A 19,930-nucleotide genomic window follows, 5' to 3' on the forward strand; every position below is an offset into this window, starting at 1 on the left:
CTTCAATGTGATGAACAGAAAAAATATGCAGCCGAGAATCCTTTATCCAGCAAGTCTGTCATTTAGAATAGAAGGAGAGATAAAGGTCTTCCCAAACAAACAACAACTGAAGTAATTCGTCACCACTAAAGACATAGGGTATCGGAATGGATAAAAAAAAAAACAAGACCCATCTATTTGCTGTCTACAAGAGACTCATTTTAGACCTGAGGACACTTTCAGATTGACAGTGAGGGGATGAAGAACTATTTATCATGCCACTGGAAGTCAAAAGAAAGCTGGAGTACCATACATATATCAGACAAACTAGACTTTAAATTAAAGGCTGTAACAAGAGATGAAGAAGGGCATTATATAATAATCACAGGGTCTATCCATCAGGAAGAGCTAACAATTATAAATGTTTATGTGCTGAATACAGGAGCCCCCAAATATATAAAACAATTACTCACAAACATAGGCAACCTTATTGATAAGAATGTGGTAATTGCAGGGGACTTTAACACTCCACTTACAGAAATGGATACATCATCTAGACACACAGTCAATAAAGAAACAAGGGCCCTGAATGATACATTGGATCAGATGTACTTGACAGATATGTTTAGAACTCTACATCCCAAAGCAACAAAATATACTTTTTTCTCGAGTGCACATGGAACATTCTCCAAGATAGATCACATACTGGGTCACAAAACAGCCCTTCATCAATATACAAGAACTGAGATCATACCATGCATACTTTCAGACCACAATGCTATGAAGCTTGAAATCAACCATAGGAAAAAGTCTGGAAAACCTCCAAAAGCATGGAGGTTAAAGAACACCCTACTAAAGAATGAATGGGTCAACCAGGCAATTAGAGAAGAAATTAAAAAATATATGGAAACAAATGAAAATGAAAACACAACAATCCAAACGCTTTGGGACGCAGCGAAGGCAGTCCTGAGAGGAAAATACATTGCAATCCAGGCCTATCTCAAGAAACAAGAAAAATCCCAAATACAAAATCTAACAGCACACCTAAAGGAAATAGAAGCAGAACAGCAAAGACAGCCTAAACCCAGCAGAAGAAGAGAAATAATAAAGATCAGAGCAGAAATAAACAATATAGAATCTAAATAAACTGTAGAGCAGATCAACAAAACCAAGAGTTGGTTTTTTGAAAAAATAAACAAAATTGATAAACCTCTAGCCAGGCTTCTCAAAAAGAAAAGGGAGATGACCCAAATAGATAAAATCATGAATGAAAATGGGATTATTACAACCAATCCCTCAGAGATACAAGCAATTATCAGGGAATGCTATGAAAAATTATATGCCAACAAACTGGACACCTTGGAAGAAATGGACAAATTCCTAAACACCCACACGCTTCCAAAACTCAATCAGAAGGAAATAGAAAGCTTGAACAGACCCATAACCAGTGAAGAAATTGAATCAGTCATCAAAAATCTCCCAACAAATAAGAGTCCAGGACCAGATGGCTTCCCAGAGGAGTTCTACCAGACGTTTAAAGCAGAGATAATACCTATCCGTCTCAAGCTATTCCAGAGAATAGAAAGGGAAGGAAAACTTCCAGACTCATTCTATGAAGCCAGTATTACTTTGATTCCTAAACCAGACAGAGACCCAGTAAAAAAAGAGAACTACAGGCCAATATCCCTGATGGATATAGATACAAAAATTCTCAATATAAGATACTAGCAAATCGAATTCAACAGCATATAAAAAGAATTATTCACCATGATCAAGTGGGATTCATTCCTGGGATGCGGGGCTGGTTCAACATTCGCAAATCAATCAACATGATACATCACATTAATAAAAGTAAAGATAAGAACCATATGATCCTGTCAATCGATGCAGAAAAGGCCTTTGACAAAATTCAGCACCCTTTCTTAATAAAAACCCTCGAGAAAGTCAGGATAGAAGGAACATACTTAAACATCATAAAAGCCATTTATGAAAAGCCCACAGCTAACATCATCCACAATGGGGAAAAACTGAGAGCTTTTTCCCTGAGATCAGGAACACGACGGGGATGTCCACTCTCACCGCTGTTGTTTAACATAGTGTTGGAAGTTCTAGCATCAGCAATCAGACAACAAAAGGAAATCAAAGGCATCAAAATTGGCAAAGATGAAGGTAAGCTTTCACTTTTGGCAGATGACATGATATTATACATGGAAAATCCAATAGACTCCACCAGAAGTCTGCTAGAACGGATACATGAATTTAACAAAGTTGCAGGATACAAAATCAATGTACAGAAATCAGTTGCATTCTTATACACTAATAATGAAGCAACAGAAAGACAAATAAAGAAACTGATCCCATTCACAATTGCACCAAGAAGCATAAAATACCTAGGAATAAATCTAACCAAAGATGTAAAAGATTTTGTATGCCGAAAACTATAGAAAGCTTATGAAGTAAATTGAAAAACATATAAAGAAATAGAAAAACATTCCATGCTCATGGATTGGAAGAATAAATATTGTCAAAATGTCAAAACTACCCAAAGCTATCTACACATTCAATGCAATCCCAACCAAAATTGCACCAGCATTCTTCTTGAAACTAGAACAAGCAATCCTAAAATTCATATGGAACCACAAAAGGCCCCAAATAGCCAAAGTAATTTGGAAGAAAAACAGCAAAGCAGGAGGCATCACAATCCCAGACTTTAGCCTCTACTACAAAGCTGTAATCATCAAGACAGCATGGTATTGGCACAAAAACAGACATATAGACCAATGGAATAGAATAGAAACCCCAGAACTAGACCCACAAACGTATGGCCAACTAATCTTTGACAAAGCAGGAAAGAATATCCAATGGAAAGACAGTCTCTTTAACAAATGGTGCTGGGAGAACTGGACAGCAACATGCAGAATATTGAAACTAGACCACTTTCTCACACCATTCACAAAAATAAACTCAAAATGGATAAAGGACCTGAATGTGAGACAGGAAACCATCAAAACCCTAGAGGAGAAAGCAGGAAAAGACCTCTCTGACCTCAGCCGTAGCAATGTCTTACTTGACACATCCCCAAAGGCAAGGGAATTAAAAGCAAAAATGAACTACTGGGACCTTATGAAGATCAAAAGCTTCTGCACAGCAAAGGAAACAACCAACAAAACTAAAAGGCAATCAACGGAATGGGAAAAGATATGTGCAAATGACATATCGGACAAAGGGCTAGTATCCAAAATCTATAAAGAGCTCACCAAACTCCACACCCGAAAAACAAATAACTCAGTGAAGAAATGGGCAGAAAACATGAATAGACACTTCTCTAAAGAAGACATCCGGATGGCCAACAGGCACATGAAAAGATGTTCAACGTCGCTCCTCATCAGGGAAATACAAATCAAAACCACACTCAGATATCACCTCACGCCAGTCAGAGGGGCCAAAATGAACAAATCAGGAGACTATAGATGCTGGAGAGGATGTGGAAAAACGGGAACCCTCTTGCACTGTTGGTGGGAATGCAAACTGGTGCAGCCGCTCTGGAAAACAGTGTGGAGGTTCCTCAAAAAGTTAAAAATAGATCTACCCTATGACCCAGCAATAGCACTGCTAGGAATTTACCCAAGGGATACAGGAGTGCTGATGCATAGGGGTACTTGTACCCCAATGTTTATAGCAGCACTCTCAACAATAGCCAAATTGTGGAAAGAGCCGAAATGTCCATCAACTGATGAATGGATAAAGAAATTGTGGTTTATATACACAATGGAGTACTACGTGGCAATGAGAAAGAATGAAATATGGCCCTTTGTAGCAACGTGGATGGAACTGGAGAGTGTTATGCTAAGTGAAATAAGCCATACAGAGAAAGACAGACACCATATGGTTTCACTCTTATGTGGATCCTGAGAAACGTAACAGAAACCCATGGGGGAGGGGAAGGAAAAAAAAAAAAAAAAAGAGGTTAGAGTGGGAGAGAGCCAAAGCATAAGAGACTCTTAAAAACTGAGAACAAACTGAGGGTTGATGGGGGGTGGGAGGGAAGGGAGGGTGGGTGATGGGTATTGAGGAGGGCACGTTTTGGGATGAGCACTGGGTGTTGTATGGAAACCAATTTGACAATAAACTTCATATATTGGAAAAAAAAACAAAAAAAAACAAAAAAAAAAGGATCAAGAAAGAAATCTGAAAAAAAAAAAAAAAAAAAAGAAAAACTAAAGACTGAAAATCATACAATCTTCAATCCAATTCAAATGATTCCAAGGCTAGTCCTACACATGAACACCAACTAAACACAAGGATTTACACATTATATCCAGATTATAATCTTGTGAATCAATTATGACCCCATTTTATAGGAATCTGAGTTTCAATGGTGAATTACCAACCCAAGGTCATGACAAAGGGTAGAGTACCCAAGTGCTCTGGGTCTGGAAATTGCATGCTCTTTCTATTATGCCATCCCAAAATCTGCCAAAAGTTTTAATTGATATAATTCATCTTTATAAACTGTCACCAAATAAAAAATGTTTATAATGTACTGAATTCCACCATGAAAAGCATTAACTAGGGGCAATCTTCATTTCCCAAAGTACACTCCTGGGAATGCCAAACCCCAGAGTGTAACAGTGCTATTGGCAGAGGGAGAAAGATGGAGTTGTTTCAGTATGTCTACAAAATGATAGCTCTTTTTTAAATATAGTTCTCAGGATCTTTAACATTATAGTTGTAGGCACTGTAATTCTCCAAGGGTTCCTTAAACCCTTTCTCCATGGACACCTTACAGGTAGTAGCATTCCCAGGAACACATTTAGGAAATCCTGCTACCTATAATCCAATGCAGACAATCCCTGAATACTAGGTTCTCACCATCTAAGTCAGCACTGACATGTAGAAACTTAAGATACACTGAAAAACTATCCAAGAAAAAACTGGATCAAAGTAGAATGCAACTCACTATAATCATGACCCTTTATACTGTACCTTACATTCAACTTATAGAGAAAAAAAGGTGGGAATGGAATGGATGTGTAGAAGTGCTGACAATACTGACTCCATCTTTGGCCCTTTGTGTCCCAGGGTCCATGGAAGTTTAATGGGTACCCTGGCTGGAATTCAGGAAGGCTTGTTCTGATCTTCCCTAAAGTCATTTAGATAACTAGTAGAGATAACATAGTTTCTTCCCCTCACTCCCCTCTAGCACACAAATGGTGCCACTTTAGATAACTACCCTTTGACCTCACCACAACACTATAAAATCTGTGGATTAAGGTCCAGACTTTCAGAGAATAGCTGTGCAGCAACTGGATTGCTATCCACCTGATCCCCCGTCAGTAAGTTACCCTAAATAAATCTCCATGTAAATGATATGAAGTGACTTGCTTTGTTTTTCAGTCTCCAAGTGCTTTCTCAGTCTGGAGGACATTTTACTGTCCCTTCTCCACCTTCTAACAGGATGACATCCAAATAAGCCACTATTAAGAAGATCCTCCTAACTTTTATTTTGAAAAGCTTCAAAGCTGCAAACAAGTTAAAAGAGCAGTACAATAAACACCATATACCCTTTCCAGTGGACACCATATACCATAACATTCTGTCACATCTGCATTCTTAATCTCTCACTTTCCAAAGATGTATACCCACACACACATTTTCCATAAATGTATACACACACACACACCATGCACATCGACATACGTTATTTTTGTTATACCATTTTGAAGTAAGTCGCATTATCACATATTTCACACCTAAATTCATCAGCTGGTGTCTTGTAAGAACAAAGACATTCTTCTGTATAACCATGATTCTACATAATTCAATAATATCTGTATCAGTAAACAGCTGATGCATAACAAAACATTTCCAAATTTTAATGGCTTAAAACAACAGACATACACTAATGCTTATGAGTCCAGTCAGGTGGGTGATTCTGTTCTAGCTGGGTGGCTCTGTCCTAGTTCAGTTAATTCATGTGTCTGTAGTCAGTTCTGCTGATCCACCTTTGAGTCTCTCACAAGTTTGGGAGTTGGCAGACTATAAGCTAGGATGGCCTCAACTGGGAAAACTGAACTCTCCTTCACCAGATCTTTCACCCTCCAGCAGGTTAGCCAGAGCTTGATCAGATGGCAATGCCATGGCTCCAAGAAAATGGAAGACACAAAAACTCTTCAGAAGCCTACGTTCAGAAATGGCACACTATCATTTTTGTCACATTCTGTGAATCAGCCCATATTCCTGAGGTGGGGAAATAGACTCCATCTCTTAATGGAGTCTTACTTAATGGGAGTACCTGCAAAGTCACATTGCAAAGAGCATGGGTACAAGGAAAGATGACAAATTGTGGCCATTTTTTTAATGTCATATCACCTGATAGCCAAATTTCTCTAATTATCCCCCAAATTGTCTCTTTATTGCTTTTTTTTTTTTTTGGTTAGCCCTTCCTTCCCTCCCTCCTTTTCCTTTCCTCCTTAAGAAGAAATAAGATCAAACCAAGGTTCGCAAATTAAATGGTTTCTATGCTTGCCATAAATCCTTTAATTTAGAGCATCCCCCTAACTTTATCCTTTCATGACATTCACATTTCATAATATTCAGTTGCTCAAAAGAAAACTAAATGTACTAGATTTTAAAGTCTCTAAATACTCATTTCACAGTGTACAAAATAAACCCTAATATGAGTTATGTCTTTTGTTTATAGACAAAATCACCTAACCATGGTTCACTACATATTTTGCATGATCTATATGCTAACACCCTTGAGGGCCCAAATTAACATTTCCCTATATTCTTCTCTAAGTCCACCTCCTCCTTCTACCACTTCCCTACTTTTCCACAAAAGAAATGTATATCAATACAGGAGTCCCTTCCTTATCTACGGTTTCACTTTCCGTGGTTCAATTACTCGTGATCAACCTGGTCCAAAAGAAAATGATCCTCCTTCTAACGTATCAGAAGGTCAATAGCAGCCTAATGCACATAGCACAATGCCTATGTCAGAAACCTCATATCATCTTATCGTGTAGGCATTTTACCATCTTGCATCATCACAAGAAGGGTGAGTACAGTACAGTAAGATATTTTGAGAGAGAGAGAGAGAGAGAGAGAGAGAGAGAGAGCGCACATTCACATAACTTTTTTTAATGTATTTTTTAAAGTTTATTTATTTACTTTGAGGGAAGGAAGGGACATAGAGGGAGAAAGAGAGAATCCCAAGCAGGCTTTGCACGGTCAATGGAGAGCCTGATGCAGGGCTCAAACTCATGAACCATGAGATCATGTGACCTGAGCTGAAATCAAGAGTCGGATGCTTAACCAACTGACTCACCCAGGCGCCCCTCACATAACTTTCATTACAGTATATTGTAATTTTTCTATTTTATTATTCATTACTGTTGCTAATCTCTTACTGTGTCTTTTTTATAGATTAAGCTTCATCATAGTTAATTATGTACAGGAAAAACATAGTACATGAAGGACTTAGTAGCATCCATGGTTTCAGGCATCCACTGTGGGTCTTGGGATATATCCCCCTTGGATAAGGGAGACTACTGTCCACAGATTACAAATTCCAGTATAAAGCTTTCCCTGATTCTTACAAGCAAGTGGCATTAGCAACTCTTCTTCTATGCTCCCTGTACCCACCTGAGCCATTGCTAGTGGGCATATTTAATACTACATGAGCAGCCTGACTTTCCTCAGACCACTGCACTCTGGAGTAAATATTGGTCTTACTCTGCTTTTTTTTTTTCTTTTTGAAGTCTCTGGTTCTTAATTCTGCTAGCTATTGCAGAATTCTAGCCCTCAAAAATTCATTCAGTACTTGGGAGTCATTTTTCACAAGTGTTTACAAATGGATCTTGTGGCTATTTTGTGACATCCACCAGTTCCTCCTATTTAACTCCAGCCTAAACCCACTTTCTCCGTGCCCATCTTGTTTTGTTTTTTTAAATTAGCACGGTCCCTACCACTGCCTAACTATTCTTCCATATGTCCTCCCTCCCCTGACTTTAGAAGGAGATATTATGTTGTGAAGTTTTGTCACCTCCCCAGCTACTCTTACCTAACGCTATTTTTCTGTAGCCACTCACTGTGAAATGTTTGTGCATTTCATTATTTTCCTGCTTTTTCCTCATTGTTAACTGCATGTAGAGGCAGGAGTAGTTATAAGTAGTTCATGTCTATGAACAAATTCCTCTGAGATACAAATTCCTGAGTAAGCAATAGAAAACCCTCCAGGTATATAATGGAAGCAACTGATTCACTCAGCAGTGCCTATGGGCAGAGCCTGTGCTGAGCTGGACTCTGCTCTGTACAAATTCCACACCAAGGACTCAGATTACACTAGTGTAGTATCACTTGTACTCTCACTCTGTGCACTACAAATTATAAAGTGACTCCATATCAGATCATATAAATTCACAAGTAGAATTGACTTCCTCTGGATAAGTAAGCATTTTTATCTTCAGTACCATCTGGTTTTCATTAACATTTACTTCCAAGTGTAATGTAGTGAGCTCTGCCTTATTATCTATGCTTCATTCTGATAAATTTGGGAAAACCCAAAAGATTTCCATATTACCCTCTTCCTCCTCATTTCATTCCTAAATTGGCCTTATCTCAGGTTTGTGTTTAATATTGAAATGCATAAGATCAAAAGTTTAAGGTACTAGCATCTCCAACTCATACTCAAAGTTAACATCATAATTTAACTGGGCATACAGGAGGCCAGAACAAAATAGTGAGCACCACCTTCACCTCCAAGGGAATAGTTTCCCACAAATGCTATCTGTGGGATAGCACTTCACTCCTAATGTAGCTAAATTTATTCATAATATGTGTGGCTTACAAGAAAGGCTGGTTTTGATCTGGAAAGAATTCCCTCTCTACTCCTACACTACTTGATAACAATAACCTGACAAACACGTGTTAATTAGTACTAAATACATAACACTATGATAACAGAGGAAATGCTGAGATGAATAACTTTCATCCAGAAGCTATCTACACCACGGTCGTATTATCCAAAATACATTATTTTCCAGCTGCCCAAAATGAGGGTAAAGAGGGTGAGATAGAAGGAGACTAGGGAAGAAGAGAAAGATGAAGAAGAGGATATTACTACTATGAGCTCGATGAAGTCTGATGAAATGATCCTACTTTAAATCCTAAATAACCCCTAATAAAGTCTCCAAGAAAATAGTTTATAGGATGTACAGTTGATGTTTGCCTCTCTGTCAACCCTCACCAACAAAGAAGAGAATGAGATAAAGCTATGAAAAGCAGAGTAGCATCTCTGAGCTATGAGACACACAAAAACTATAGTCAGATTTTGCCCAAAGGCCATAACTGAACTAACTCCTGAACCACAGGAATATTTCTTAATCCAGGATGAACTTCATAGTATCAGACCTAAGAATTCGGATGATGCCTGATCAGATGTTAATTGTTCCTAATAATCTATGTATTTTTTCATTGTGTTGGAAAGTAACCAATATATCATGGTTATTCTTTTTATTCCTAAAACCTATTTAGAATATCCTCTAGTGTTACAAGGTAAAATACTGGTCTGACAATTACACTGAAGTATAATAATATTAGCACTTAATATAACATCACAGATACTTTCCTGAAATTTTTTGATCAAAGTATTTTCTTCTAAATTCCTCCTGCTTACTTCTAATATTTATTCTAAATTTATTAAATATATATTTTTTACAAAAAAATATGAGAAACTGTAGTCAAAAATAAAATAAATCTTCTAAAATACTTTCTATGTTAGAACTCTGGGTGTGGACTTTAATTCAACTTGTTGGATGACCTTGACAGTTCCATAAGGTTTTTGTTTATGGCCATGTTTATGAACTTGGGCATAGATGCCAGGTAATAGAAAAAGAGGGAAAGCTGCCTTATTTAGGAGACCAGTGTAATCCTGGTTCCAATACCTAATAAAAAAAGAATACAAGGGAAAAGTCCATTGATTTGTCTTTTTTTTTTTTTTTTTGGCCTTTGGTCATTTTTTGTTTGTTTGTTTCTTAAATTCCACATATGAGTGAAATCATATTGCATTTCTCTTTCTCTGACTGGCTTATTTTGCTTAGCAGTATAACGCTTTTGCTCCATCTACATCACTGCAAATGGCAAGACCGCATTCTTTTTTATGGCTCAATAATATTCTATTGTACACATTGTACATATATTCTATTGTACATATTCTTTATTCATCTATCAAGGGACACTTGGGCTGCTTCCATAATTTGGCTATTATAAATAACAATGCTATAAAAATAGAAGTACACATATCCCTTTGAGTTAGTTTTTTGTATTTTGGGGATAAATAGCCAGTAGTGCAATTACCGGACCACAAAATAGTTGTATTTTTAACTTTCTGAGGAAAGTCCATACAGCTTTCCCGAGTGGCTGCACCAGTTTCCATTCCCACCAAGAGTGCACAAGGGTTCCTTTTCCTCCACATCCTGGCCTTGTTACTTCTTGTCTTTTTGATTCTAGTTATTCTGACAGATGTAAGCTGGTATTTCAGTGTGGCTTTGATTTGCATTTCCCTGATGATGAGTGATGTTGAACATCTTTTCATGTGTCCATTGGTCATCTGGATGTCTTCTTTGGAGAAATATCTGTTCATGTCTTCTATTTTTATTGGATTATTCTTTTTTTAGGTGTTGAATTATATAAATTTGTTATATATTTTGGATACTAACCCTTTATTGAATAAGTCATTTGCAAGTATCTTCTCCTATTCAATAGGTTGTCTTTTAGTTTTGTTGATTGTTTCCTTCACTGTGCAGAAGTTTTGTCTTGATGTAGTTTTCTTTGCCTCAGGAGACCTACCTAGAAAAACGTTGCTAGGGTTGATGTCAGAGACATTTCTGCCTGTGCTCTCTTCTAGGACTTTTATGGTTTTAGGTCTCACATTTAAGTCTTTAATCTGTTTTAAGTTTACTTTTGTGTATGGTATAAGAAAGTGGTCCAGTTTCATTCTTTTGCATGTTGCTGTCCAATTTTCCCAACACCATTTGTTGAAGCGACTTTTTCCCATTGCATATTCTTTCCTGCTTTGTCAAAGATTAATTGACCATATACTTGTGGGTTTATTCCTGAGTTTTCTATTCTGTTCCATTGATCTATGTGTCTATTTTTGTGCTGCTAAACAGTTTTTGATGACTACCGCTTTGTAATCTAACTTGAAGTCTAGCATTGTGATGTCTCCAGCTTTGCTTTTCTTTTTCAAGACTGTTTTTGCTCTTCAGGGTCTTTTGTGCTTCTATATAAATTTTAGGATTATTTGTTACAGTTCTGTGAAAACTGTTGTTGGTATTTTGACAGAGATTACATTAAATGTGTGGATTGCTTTGGGTGGACTCAACATTTTAACTATATATGTTTTTCCAATCTGTGAGCGTGGAATGTCGGTTTCCATTTGTTTGTGTCATCTTTAATTTCTTTCAACAATGTTTTATAATTTTAAAGAATATAGGGCTTTCACCTCTTTGGTTAAGTGTATTCCTAGGTATTTTATTATTTTGGTATAATTGTAAATAGGATTATTTTCTTAATTTCTCTTTCTGTTGCTTCATTATTACTATATAAAAATGCAACAGATTTCTCTATGCATTGATTTTATATCCTGTAACCTTAATGAATTAATTTATCGGTTCTAGTAGTTTTTTGGTGGAGTCTTTAGGATTTTCTATATATAGTATCATGTCATCTGCAAAAATTGCAAGTTTTACTTCTTCATTTCCAATTTGGATGCTCTCTGTTTGTTTGATTGCTGTGGCTAGGATTTTCAGTACTATGATGAATAAAAGTGGTGAAAGTAGACATCCTTGTCTTGTTCCTGACCTTACAGGGAAAGCTCTGTTTTTCCCTATTGAGTAGGATATTCACTGTGGGTTTTCCATTCATGGCCTTTATTATAGTTGAGATCACTGGAAAATTTTAACACCCTGTAGAGTGAACATTCCTATGAAAATCAAAATCATAGGACTCTTTATTGGCTGGCCTTATAATTACATTAAAATCCTAACCCTTTATACCTTAGACTACAATACCTTATATGATCTAGTCCCTGCTTTCTTCTTCAAATTCACTTCCTGTCATTCCTACCTTTCCTATCAACAAAACCAGATTTTCCGCCCTTCCAATATGTCTTAATACATTCCCTTCTTAAGGTCTTGAATTATGCTGCCACTTTGGCCTGGAAGGTTCTCTCTGCTAGAGCTACCTCCTGTGCATGGTATAAGTCTCAACTAAAAGGTCACCTCCTCAGGGTGCCTGGGTGGCTCAGTGGGTTAAGCAGCCGACTTCAGCTCAGGTCATGACCTTGCAGTTCCTGGGTTCGAGCCCCACAACAGGCTCTGTGCAGACAACTCAGAGCCTGAAGCCTGCTTTGGATTCTGTGTCTCCCTCTCTCTCTCTGTCTCTGCCCTGTTCACTCTCTGTCTCTCTCTCTCTCTCAAGAACAAATAAACATTAAAAGGTGACCTCCTCTGGGGCGCCTGGGTGGCGCAGTCGGTTAAGCGTCCGACTTCAGCCAGGTCACGATCTCGCGGTCCGTGAGTTCGAGCCCTGCGTCAGGCTCTGGGCTGATGGCTCGGAGCCTGGAGCCTGTTTCCGATTCTGTGTCTCCCTCTCTCTCTGCCCCTCCCCCGTTCATACTCTGTCTCTCTCTGTCCCAAAAATAAATTTAAAAAAAAAAAAAAAAAAAAAAAAAGTTGAAAAAAAAAAGGTGACCTCCTCTGAGGCTTTCTCTGCCTACTCTACATACAGAAGACACTTCTACTTTCTACCCTTCTGCTTTACTTTATTTTATTCTCAATACTTATTACTACATAAAACTATATTAATTTACTACTGTATCTGTACCTTGTCTGTCTCCAAGCACTCACCTCTACTTAAATGTAAGCATCATGAAGGCAGAGACTTATATCACACACAGGAGTACCTGCCACATAGTGAGCACACTGTATTTGCTGATTTAACTAGGAATCTGGGCTGATCTCTCACAGCATAGCCTATTACTAATTACTACCCTCAAAGTCAAAGGTCAAGAAAAAGTCAAGCTGCAAACCATCTGAATTTATTAGTGGTAGATTTTTTTTTTTAAGGTGGTAAAGAATATGTATAATTGGGGTCTATGGTTAAAGCCAACTGATCTTCATACAAAAGTATGGACAAAAAAAGCTCATCTGTACAGTGTAAAAAGAAACTGGAGCATATTTTCAAAGGTACAATATACTAGTATGTCGGTGGTTTGAGCAGGGAATTAAAGAATTGCTCTTGCAAGGAATGGGAAAAACTACATTTTATGCCCAATAAAGTGTCATGACTTAGAACTTTATCCAAACCATTGTTTAGAGCATTAACAAAGTTAAATACGTTTCTATAAATTCTATATAAAACTATTTATCTTTTTCTAAGTTTATCTATTTTGAGAGAGAGAGAGCACTTGTGTGCCTGCACAGAACCTGACATGGGGTTCCATCTCATGAACCATGAGATCATGACCTGAGCCAAAATCAACAGTTGGATGCTTAACTGACTAAGCCACCCAGGTACCCCTATACAAAAGTATTTAAATGTTTATTGTAGATCGCTGGCCTGGAAATATAATGTTCAAAGTTTCTCAAACTTATTTGACCATGGAATGCCTTTCTTTACTAATTTACATATCTTGGAAATCAATTTGGGAAAAGCTTCTGCAGAGTTCATAAAGTTACTGTGTTAGCCAACTATGAGAGCCAACCATTTAGCCTGATCCTTACTAGTTTAGAGAACAAGTTTTTTTTCCAATTGCTTTATTCATTGAAGCTTTTAACCAAAATTACCTGGTTCCTCTGTGCTTTTTAATTTCTTTTTTTAACATTTATTTATTTTTGAGACAGAGAGAGACAGAGCATGAACAGGGGAGGGTCAGAGAGAGAGGGAGACACAGAATCGGAAACAGGCTCCAGGCTCTGAGCGGTCAGCACAGAGCCCGACGCAGGGCTCAAACTCACAGACTGCGAGATCATGACCTGAGCCGAAGTCGGCCGCTTAACTGACTGAGCCACCCAGGCGCCCCCCTCTGTGCTTTAATAGAATGTTTTCTTCTGACTCATATATTAATGTATTTATTTCCTTATATTACTACACTATATAAAGTCTTTAAATCTATACTGCATAAAGCTGGTGCAGCCACTCTGGAAAACAGTATGGAGGTTCCTCAAAAAACTAAAAATAGAACTATCCTATGACCCAGCAATTGCACTACGAGGCATTTATCCAAGGGATACAGGTGTGCTGTTTCAAAGGGACACATGCACCCCAATGTTTATAGCAGCACTATCAACAATAGCCAAAGTATGGAAAGAGCCCAAATGTCCATCAGTGGATAAATGGATAAAGAAGATGTGGTATATATACAGTGGGGTATTGCTCGGCAATCAAAAAGAATGAAATCTTGCCATTTGCAACTACATGGATGGAACTGGAAGGTACTATATGCTAAGTGAAATTAATCAGAGAAAGACAAATATCATATGACTTCACTCATATGAGGACTTTAAGAGACAAAACAGATGAACAGAAGGGAAGGGAAACAAAAATAATATAAAAACAGGGAGAAGGACAAAGCATAAGAGACTCTTAAATATGGAGAACAAACAGAGGGTTACTAGAGGTGGTGTGGGAGGGATGATGAGCTAAATGGGTAAGGGGAATCTACTCCTGAAATCATTGTTGCACTATATGCTAATTTGGATATAAATTTTAAAAAATAAAATTTAAAAAAATCTATACTGCATAAAGCCTCTATATAGTTGTGGGCATCCTTGTCTTCTTATTAAATACAAATAGCTTCAGTACTTAAATATATAATACAATATTTACTTTAAATTTTGGTAAATAATTTTTTTAAGAGTTTTATTAATTTCTTCCTATTCCTATTTTACTTAGAACTTTTACTGGGGGGGGGGGGCATCTGGGTGGCTCAATCCATTATGTGTCTGACTTCGGCTCAGGTCATAATCTCACAGTTTGTGGGTTTGAGCCCTGCGTCGGGCTCTGTGCTGACAGCTCAGGGTCTGGAGTCTGCTTTGGATTCTGTGTCTCCCTCTCTCTCTGTCCCTCCCCCGCTCACATTCTCTTTCTCTCAAAAATAAACATTAAAAAAAAAATTTTTTTTTAAAGAACTTATACTGGGAAAGACGACTAAATTTTATCAAATGTCAATGTTATCATATAATAATATCATGTGATTTGTAATTTTTCATTTGTTAACGAATTATCTTAAAAATTTCTTGATGGTAAAATTTCTTAATTGTAAAAAATTCTTGCATTTCTAGAATAAGCCTTACCTGGTCATGAGATACTATTAATTTAGATTAGCTGCTAAATTCCCAAAGAAATCAGAAAATTGATTTGCTAAAATTAGGAATGTCACTTTAAACATACATAATTTAAGTTTTGGAAAGATAACAAGACAAAGAAAAAAAACAAGTTAGAACTACATAGGTCTATTTACCAGAAATTTTAATCAAATTGTCTTATCCTGTTTCAGTCATATTCTGTATAGATTCCCAAATTTTAGTTCCTTCCAGATCAAATTAATTTTTAAATTGTGCTATGGGAGTAAAATTATACCTTTTGTCTGTTACTCTAAAGATTAATTCCAGAATACACAAACTATCCAAAAATGTCAATAGCAATTTTGAAGGTAAATGAGGCAAAATATAAATAACAGAAAGTAAAGATGAAAGACAAAATAGCCTAAAAACAAAATATATTTTATCTAAAATACGTTTCACCTAAATAACACCATCTATATTTTTTAATTTATAAAATTTTCCATTGCAATTTCTCCATAACATTACCTACAGTGCATTCTTGTGAACTACTCTTAATACTAAAAATTAATCATACAATTTAATAATATAGGGAAAAGCTGCTCAAATATTTCCTATAATATTCTTGAGTTCTAGGCCAACAGATACAATACAAAAGAATCTTAATAACTACTTAATCAATTTTTTCAGTTATTACTTCCAAAAAATAATAATTTAAACAATAAACTTATATTAGCTATTAGACTCAGAAATCAATCTTTATTATAAAAACTAATAAGTTATTAGTCACAACTTGAAAGTCATTTGAGTCCACTTAATAGCATGAGTCTGATCCATTGAGCACCCTAATAAACTGTACTGGAATTTATGCCAACTCTCATTTTCATAGTTTTATTTATTTAAACAAACCTTATACTATAAAAGTTAAGAACAAGAATATGTACTTTTTTTCAAGTTTTTACTTAAATTCCAGTTAGTTAAAATACACCATTATATTAGTTTCAGGTGTAGAATTTAGTGATTCATCACTTACATATAACACCCAGTGCTCATCACAAGTACCTGCCTTAATACCTATCATCCATTCAGCCAATTCCCTATCCCTCCCCACCACCCTCCCCTCTCAGTTTGTTGTCTATAGTTAAGGGTCTGTTTTCTGGTTTTCTTGTCTTTCTTCCCCTGGTTCATCTGTTTAGTTTCTTAAATTTCACATGAGTGAAATCATGTGTGTATTTGTCTTTCTCTGACTGACTTACTTTGCTTAGCATAATACTTTCCAGCTCCATCCAAGTCGCTGCAAATGGCAAGATCCCATTCTTTTTTATGGCTGAGTAATATTCCATTAATATATATACCACATCATCTTCATCCATTCATTAGTCAATGGACATTTGGGCTCTTTCCATAATTTGGCTATTGTTGGTGTATGTATGCCATGTCTAATCACGCCCAAGCAGAAGTCTAGGGTTTCATTCTCTGGAGAGGTCTCTGAACTGCAGGATATAAGGCACATATCCTCACCCTTTCCCTAACCCTATCCTAAACCCTAACCCTAGATGTGTGTGCGTGGGGGGGGGGGGGGGGGGAGGAGGGGAGGGGAGGACAAGGAAGATGTAATGTGTATGTGTATACACACACACACACACACACACACACACACACACACAATGGAATATTATTCAGCAATGAAAAAGTATGAAATCTTGGCATTTCCAACAACCTGAATGAAGCTATAGAGTATTATGATAAGTAAAATAAGCCAGAGAGAGAAACACAAATACCATATAATTTCACTCACATGTGGAATTTAAGAAATAAAACAAATGAGCAAAGGAATAAAAAAAGAGAGAACGACAAACCATGAAACAGACACTTAACTATAGAGAACAAAACTAATGGTTGCCAGAGGGGAGGTGGGTGGGAGGATGGGTGAAATAGGTGATGGGGATCAAGGAGTGTACTTATGTGATGAGTACCAGGTGTTGTATGGAAATGCAGAATCACTATATTGTACAAATGAAACTTGGGCTCTGTGCTGACAGCTCAGAGTCTGCAGCCTGCTTCAGATTCTGTGTCTCACTCTCTCTCTTCCCCTCCACCACTCATGCTCTGTCTCTCTCTCTCAAAATAATAAACATTAAAAAAATTTAAAGAAAGTAATATTACACTATATGATGATGGAATAAAAGTAAAACCTTAAAAAAAAGAAAAAAGAATATGTAAACATCAGGATTCCTAACACTCTATTTCCTACTTTACTGGCCAGCATGTAACAATACAAATATTAAAGAAAATACTGAAAGATATTAATGTATTAGGTGAATTATCAATAGTACTCACGCATCATTTGAGCAAGTCATAAATTCTCCCTTTATTTTGGGATGCCATGAGCCAGTATGAAGCATTGCTGTATGACCCTTAAAAAATAAAAATACAGGAAAAAAGATATTTAAAAAGATTTAAAAATAAATAAAATGACCAGAAACTGATATGTCATGCTTTAAAGTTAAACTTTTTAGTCCTCCCAAGACCACACTATTTTAATTATAAACATAGTATGCTACGCCAATTTTATTTCATAATATGCTTTGTTTATTTCATTTTGTTTAATTCTCCATATAATTCTCCTGCCCAGAAATTAACACAGTGCTTATACAGAACAGGTGCTTAATAAGTAAGGAAATAGAGAAGAAACTGAGAGTCTCTCTTTAGGAAAGATGTAAATGGAAAAACCGTAATAAGAGGGAGATAGGCCCTTCTTTAAAGACTCTTTTCTCAATGGAAAAGAAGAAAAAAAAAGTATTTGCAAATAATCAAGGCAAAAGCAAGAGGTTAAGGGAAAAAAATTTACACTTCTTAAAAATGTGTCCACAATCTTGATTCAACCATACATCTGTAAGAATAAATATGTGAGAAAAGGAGAGACATCTTTAAAATGATTCAAGATTAACCCTTCTAAGAGCATAATTTTAAAATACTGTAAATAAAATAATGTGATGTTGGTAAACAAACTGACACACAGAGAGTACGTATCAAACATAAATACACACATACACACACATTCCCCATCTAGGTGCAAAGTCAGCTAGAGTGACCTCATACGGTATGTTCAGATGGGGCAGAAAAGAGCCTAATACTTAATAATGGAAAAATCTCTTATTCTGAAAGAGTTGAAAATAAAACTATGCTATAAGAAGCAAAATGTACATCTTTAAATGATTTAGAAGGAAAATAACTGTATCTCTCTGGAAAGAATGAATTGGAACTGGAGTACCCACATATAAACCTAGAGACCATCTACAGTCCAAGTTGCTCACAACGTCTCAAACAGGACCTGGCCAACTCATGACAATTTGCTTATGTTTACTGGGTAGAACAGGGACCACAGATGTGCAGTAGGGAAGCATGAACTGAAGTAATGGGACCAGATGGGAAGTCTGAGATTCCACTTTCCTCTCCTGAATTTAAGACTGCATATTTAACTATCAACTTGACATTTCCATTTCCATCTCCTAGGCATTTCAAACATAATAATAGGTCCATTAGGGAAATCTGTTTCTTACTGCCCACTTCATCTGCAATCAACTTCTTCCCCAGTTGCTAAAACTACAAACGTGGGGGTCATCCTTAAATACTACAATAACCATAAACCTAAAACCCTCTCTCTGTCCACCCAAATTCAATCCATTAGCGAGTCCTCTCACTTCAACCCAAAATACACCTTAAATCTATCCACTTTTCTCATTATTCCCTACTACCACTCTTGTAGAAGCCAACATTATCTCAGTTATTACACAGTAAACAGGTCTGTCACTAGTCTCTCCACTTCTATTCCTGCGTCATGTGCTCCACCTAGCAATCAATATAGTCTTTTAAAAATACACCTCTGGGGCACCTGGCTGGTTCAGTTGGTTAAGTATCTGACTCTTGATTTCGGCTCAGGTCATGATCTCACAGTCATGAGACTGAGCCCTGTGTTGGGCTTGCCACCAAGCACAGAGCCTACTTGGGATTCTCTCCCTCTTTCTCTGCCCCTCTCCCATTCACGCTCACATTCTCTCCTTCTCTCTCTCTCTTTCACTCTCTGAATAAATAAACTTTAAAAATAAATAAAAACATCTTGTGTATTTTATGTAAATAAATAAAAACATTCTAAAACCACCACTAGTTATTGTCCTCTACTGGCTCCCCAACCTCTTTAGATCGTCTACAACTACTCACATGTTCAGTCTCTTGCTTTCTTTACAACTGCACTTATTTTGTCCTCCCTCTTCCCCAACAGACATGAATCCACTGGCCTCCTTTCATTTCCTCTAATACAACCAGCTCGTTCCCTGAATCAAGGCCTTCTCGTATGCTTTTCCATTTGTGGGAAAGCTCTTTACTCTACTTTTACATGACTGGCTTCCATTCCTTCAATCTCAGTTTACATGCCACTTATTCAAATAAGTATGACCTAGCTCTGTCTCTGCGTCCATATGGCCTATTCTGTTGTTCTCTTCCAATGTACCTGTCCATTTCCTTAATAATAGTCACGATTTATAATTCTGTATCTATTAACTTATTATCAGATTTCTGAAACTGCTGATGTTTTGCATATTCAA

The 19,930-nt window shown here is 36.8% G+C and overlaps 1 protein-coding gene across 1 annotated transcript in view; it reads right to left on the reverse strand.

Annotated features, from left to right (window-relative positions):
- The window catches only part of WDR70 (WD repeat domain 70), a 298,120-nt gene that overhangs the window by 170,222 nt on the left and 107,968 nt on the right, over window positions 1-19,930 (reverse strand). The window contains exon 9 of the mRNA XM_007095461.3: window positions 17,667-17,743. Within this exon, the coding sequence (XP_007095523.1) occupies window positions 17,667-17,743 (77 nt within the window). The remainder of the gene's footprint in view (window positions 1-17,666; window positions 17,744-19,930) is intronic.

This window comes from Panthera tigris, chromosome A1 (genome assembly GCF_018350195.1).
Source record: "Panthera tigris isolate Pti1 chromosome A1, P.tigris_Pti1_mat1.1, whole genome shotgun sequence".
Classification (NCBI taxonomy): domain Eukaryota; kingdom Metazoa; phylum Chordata; class Mammalia; order Carnivora; family Felidae; genus Panthera; species Panthera tigris.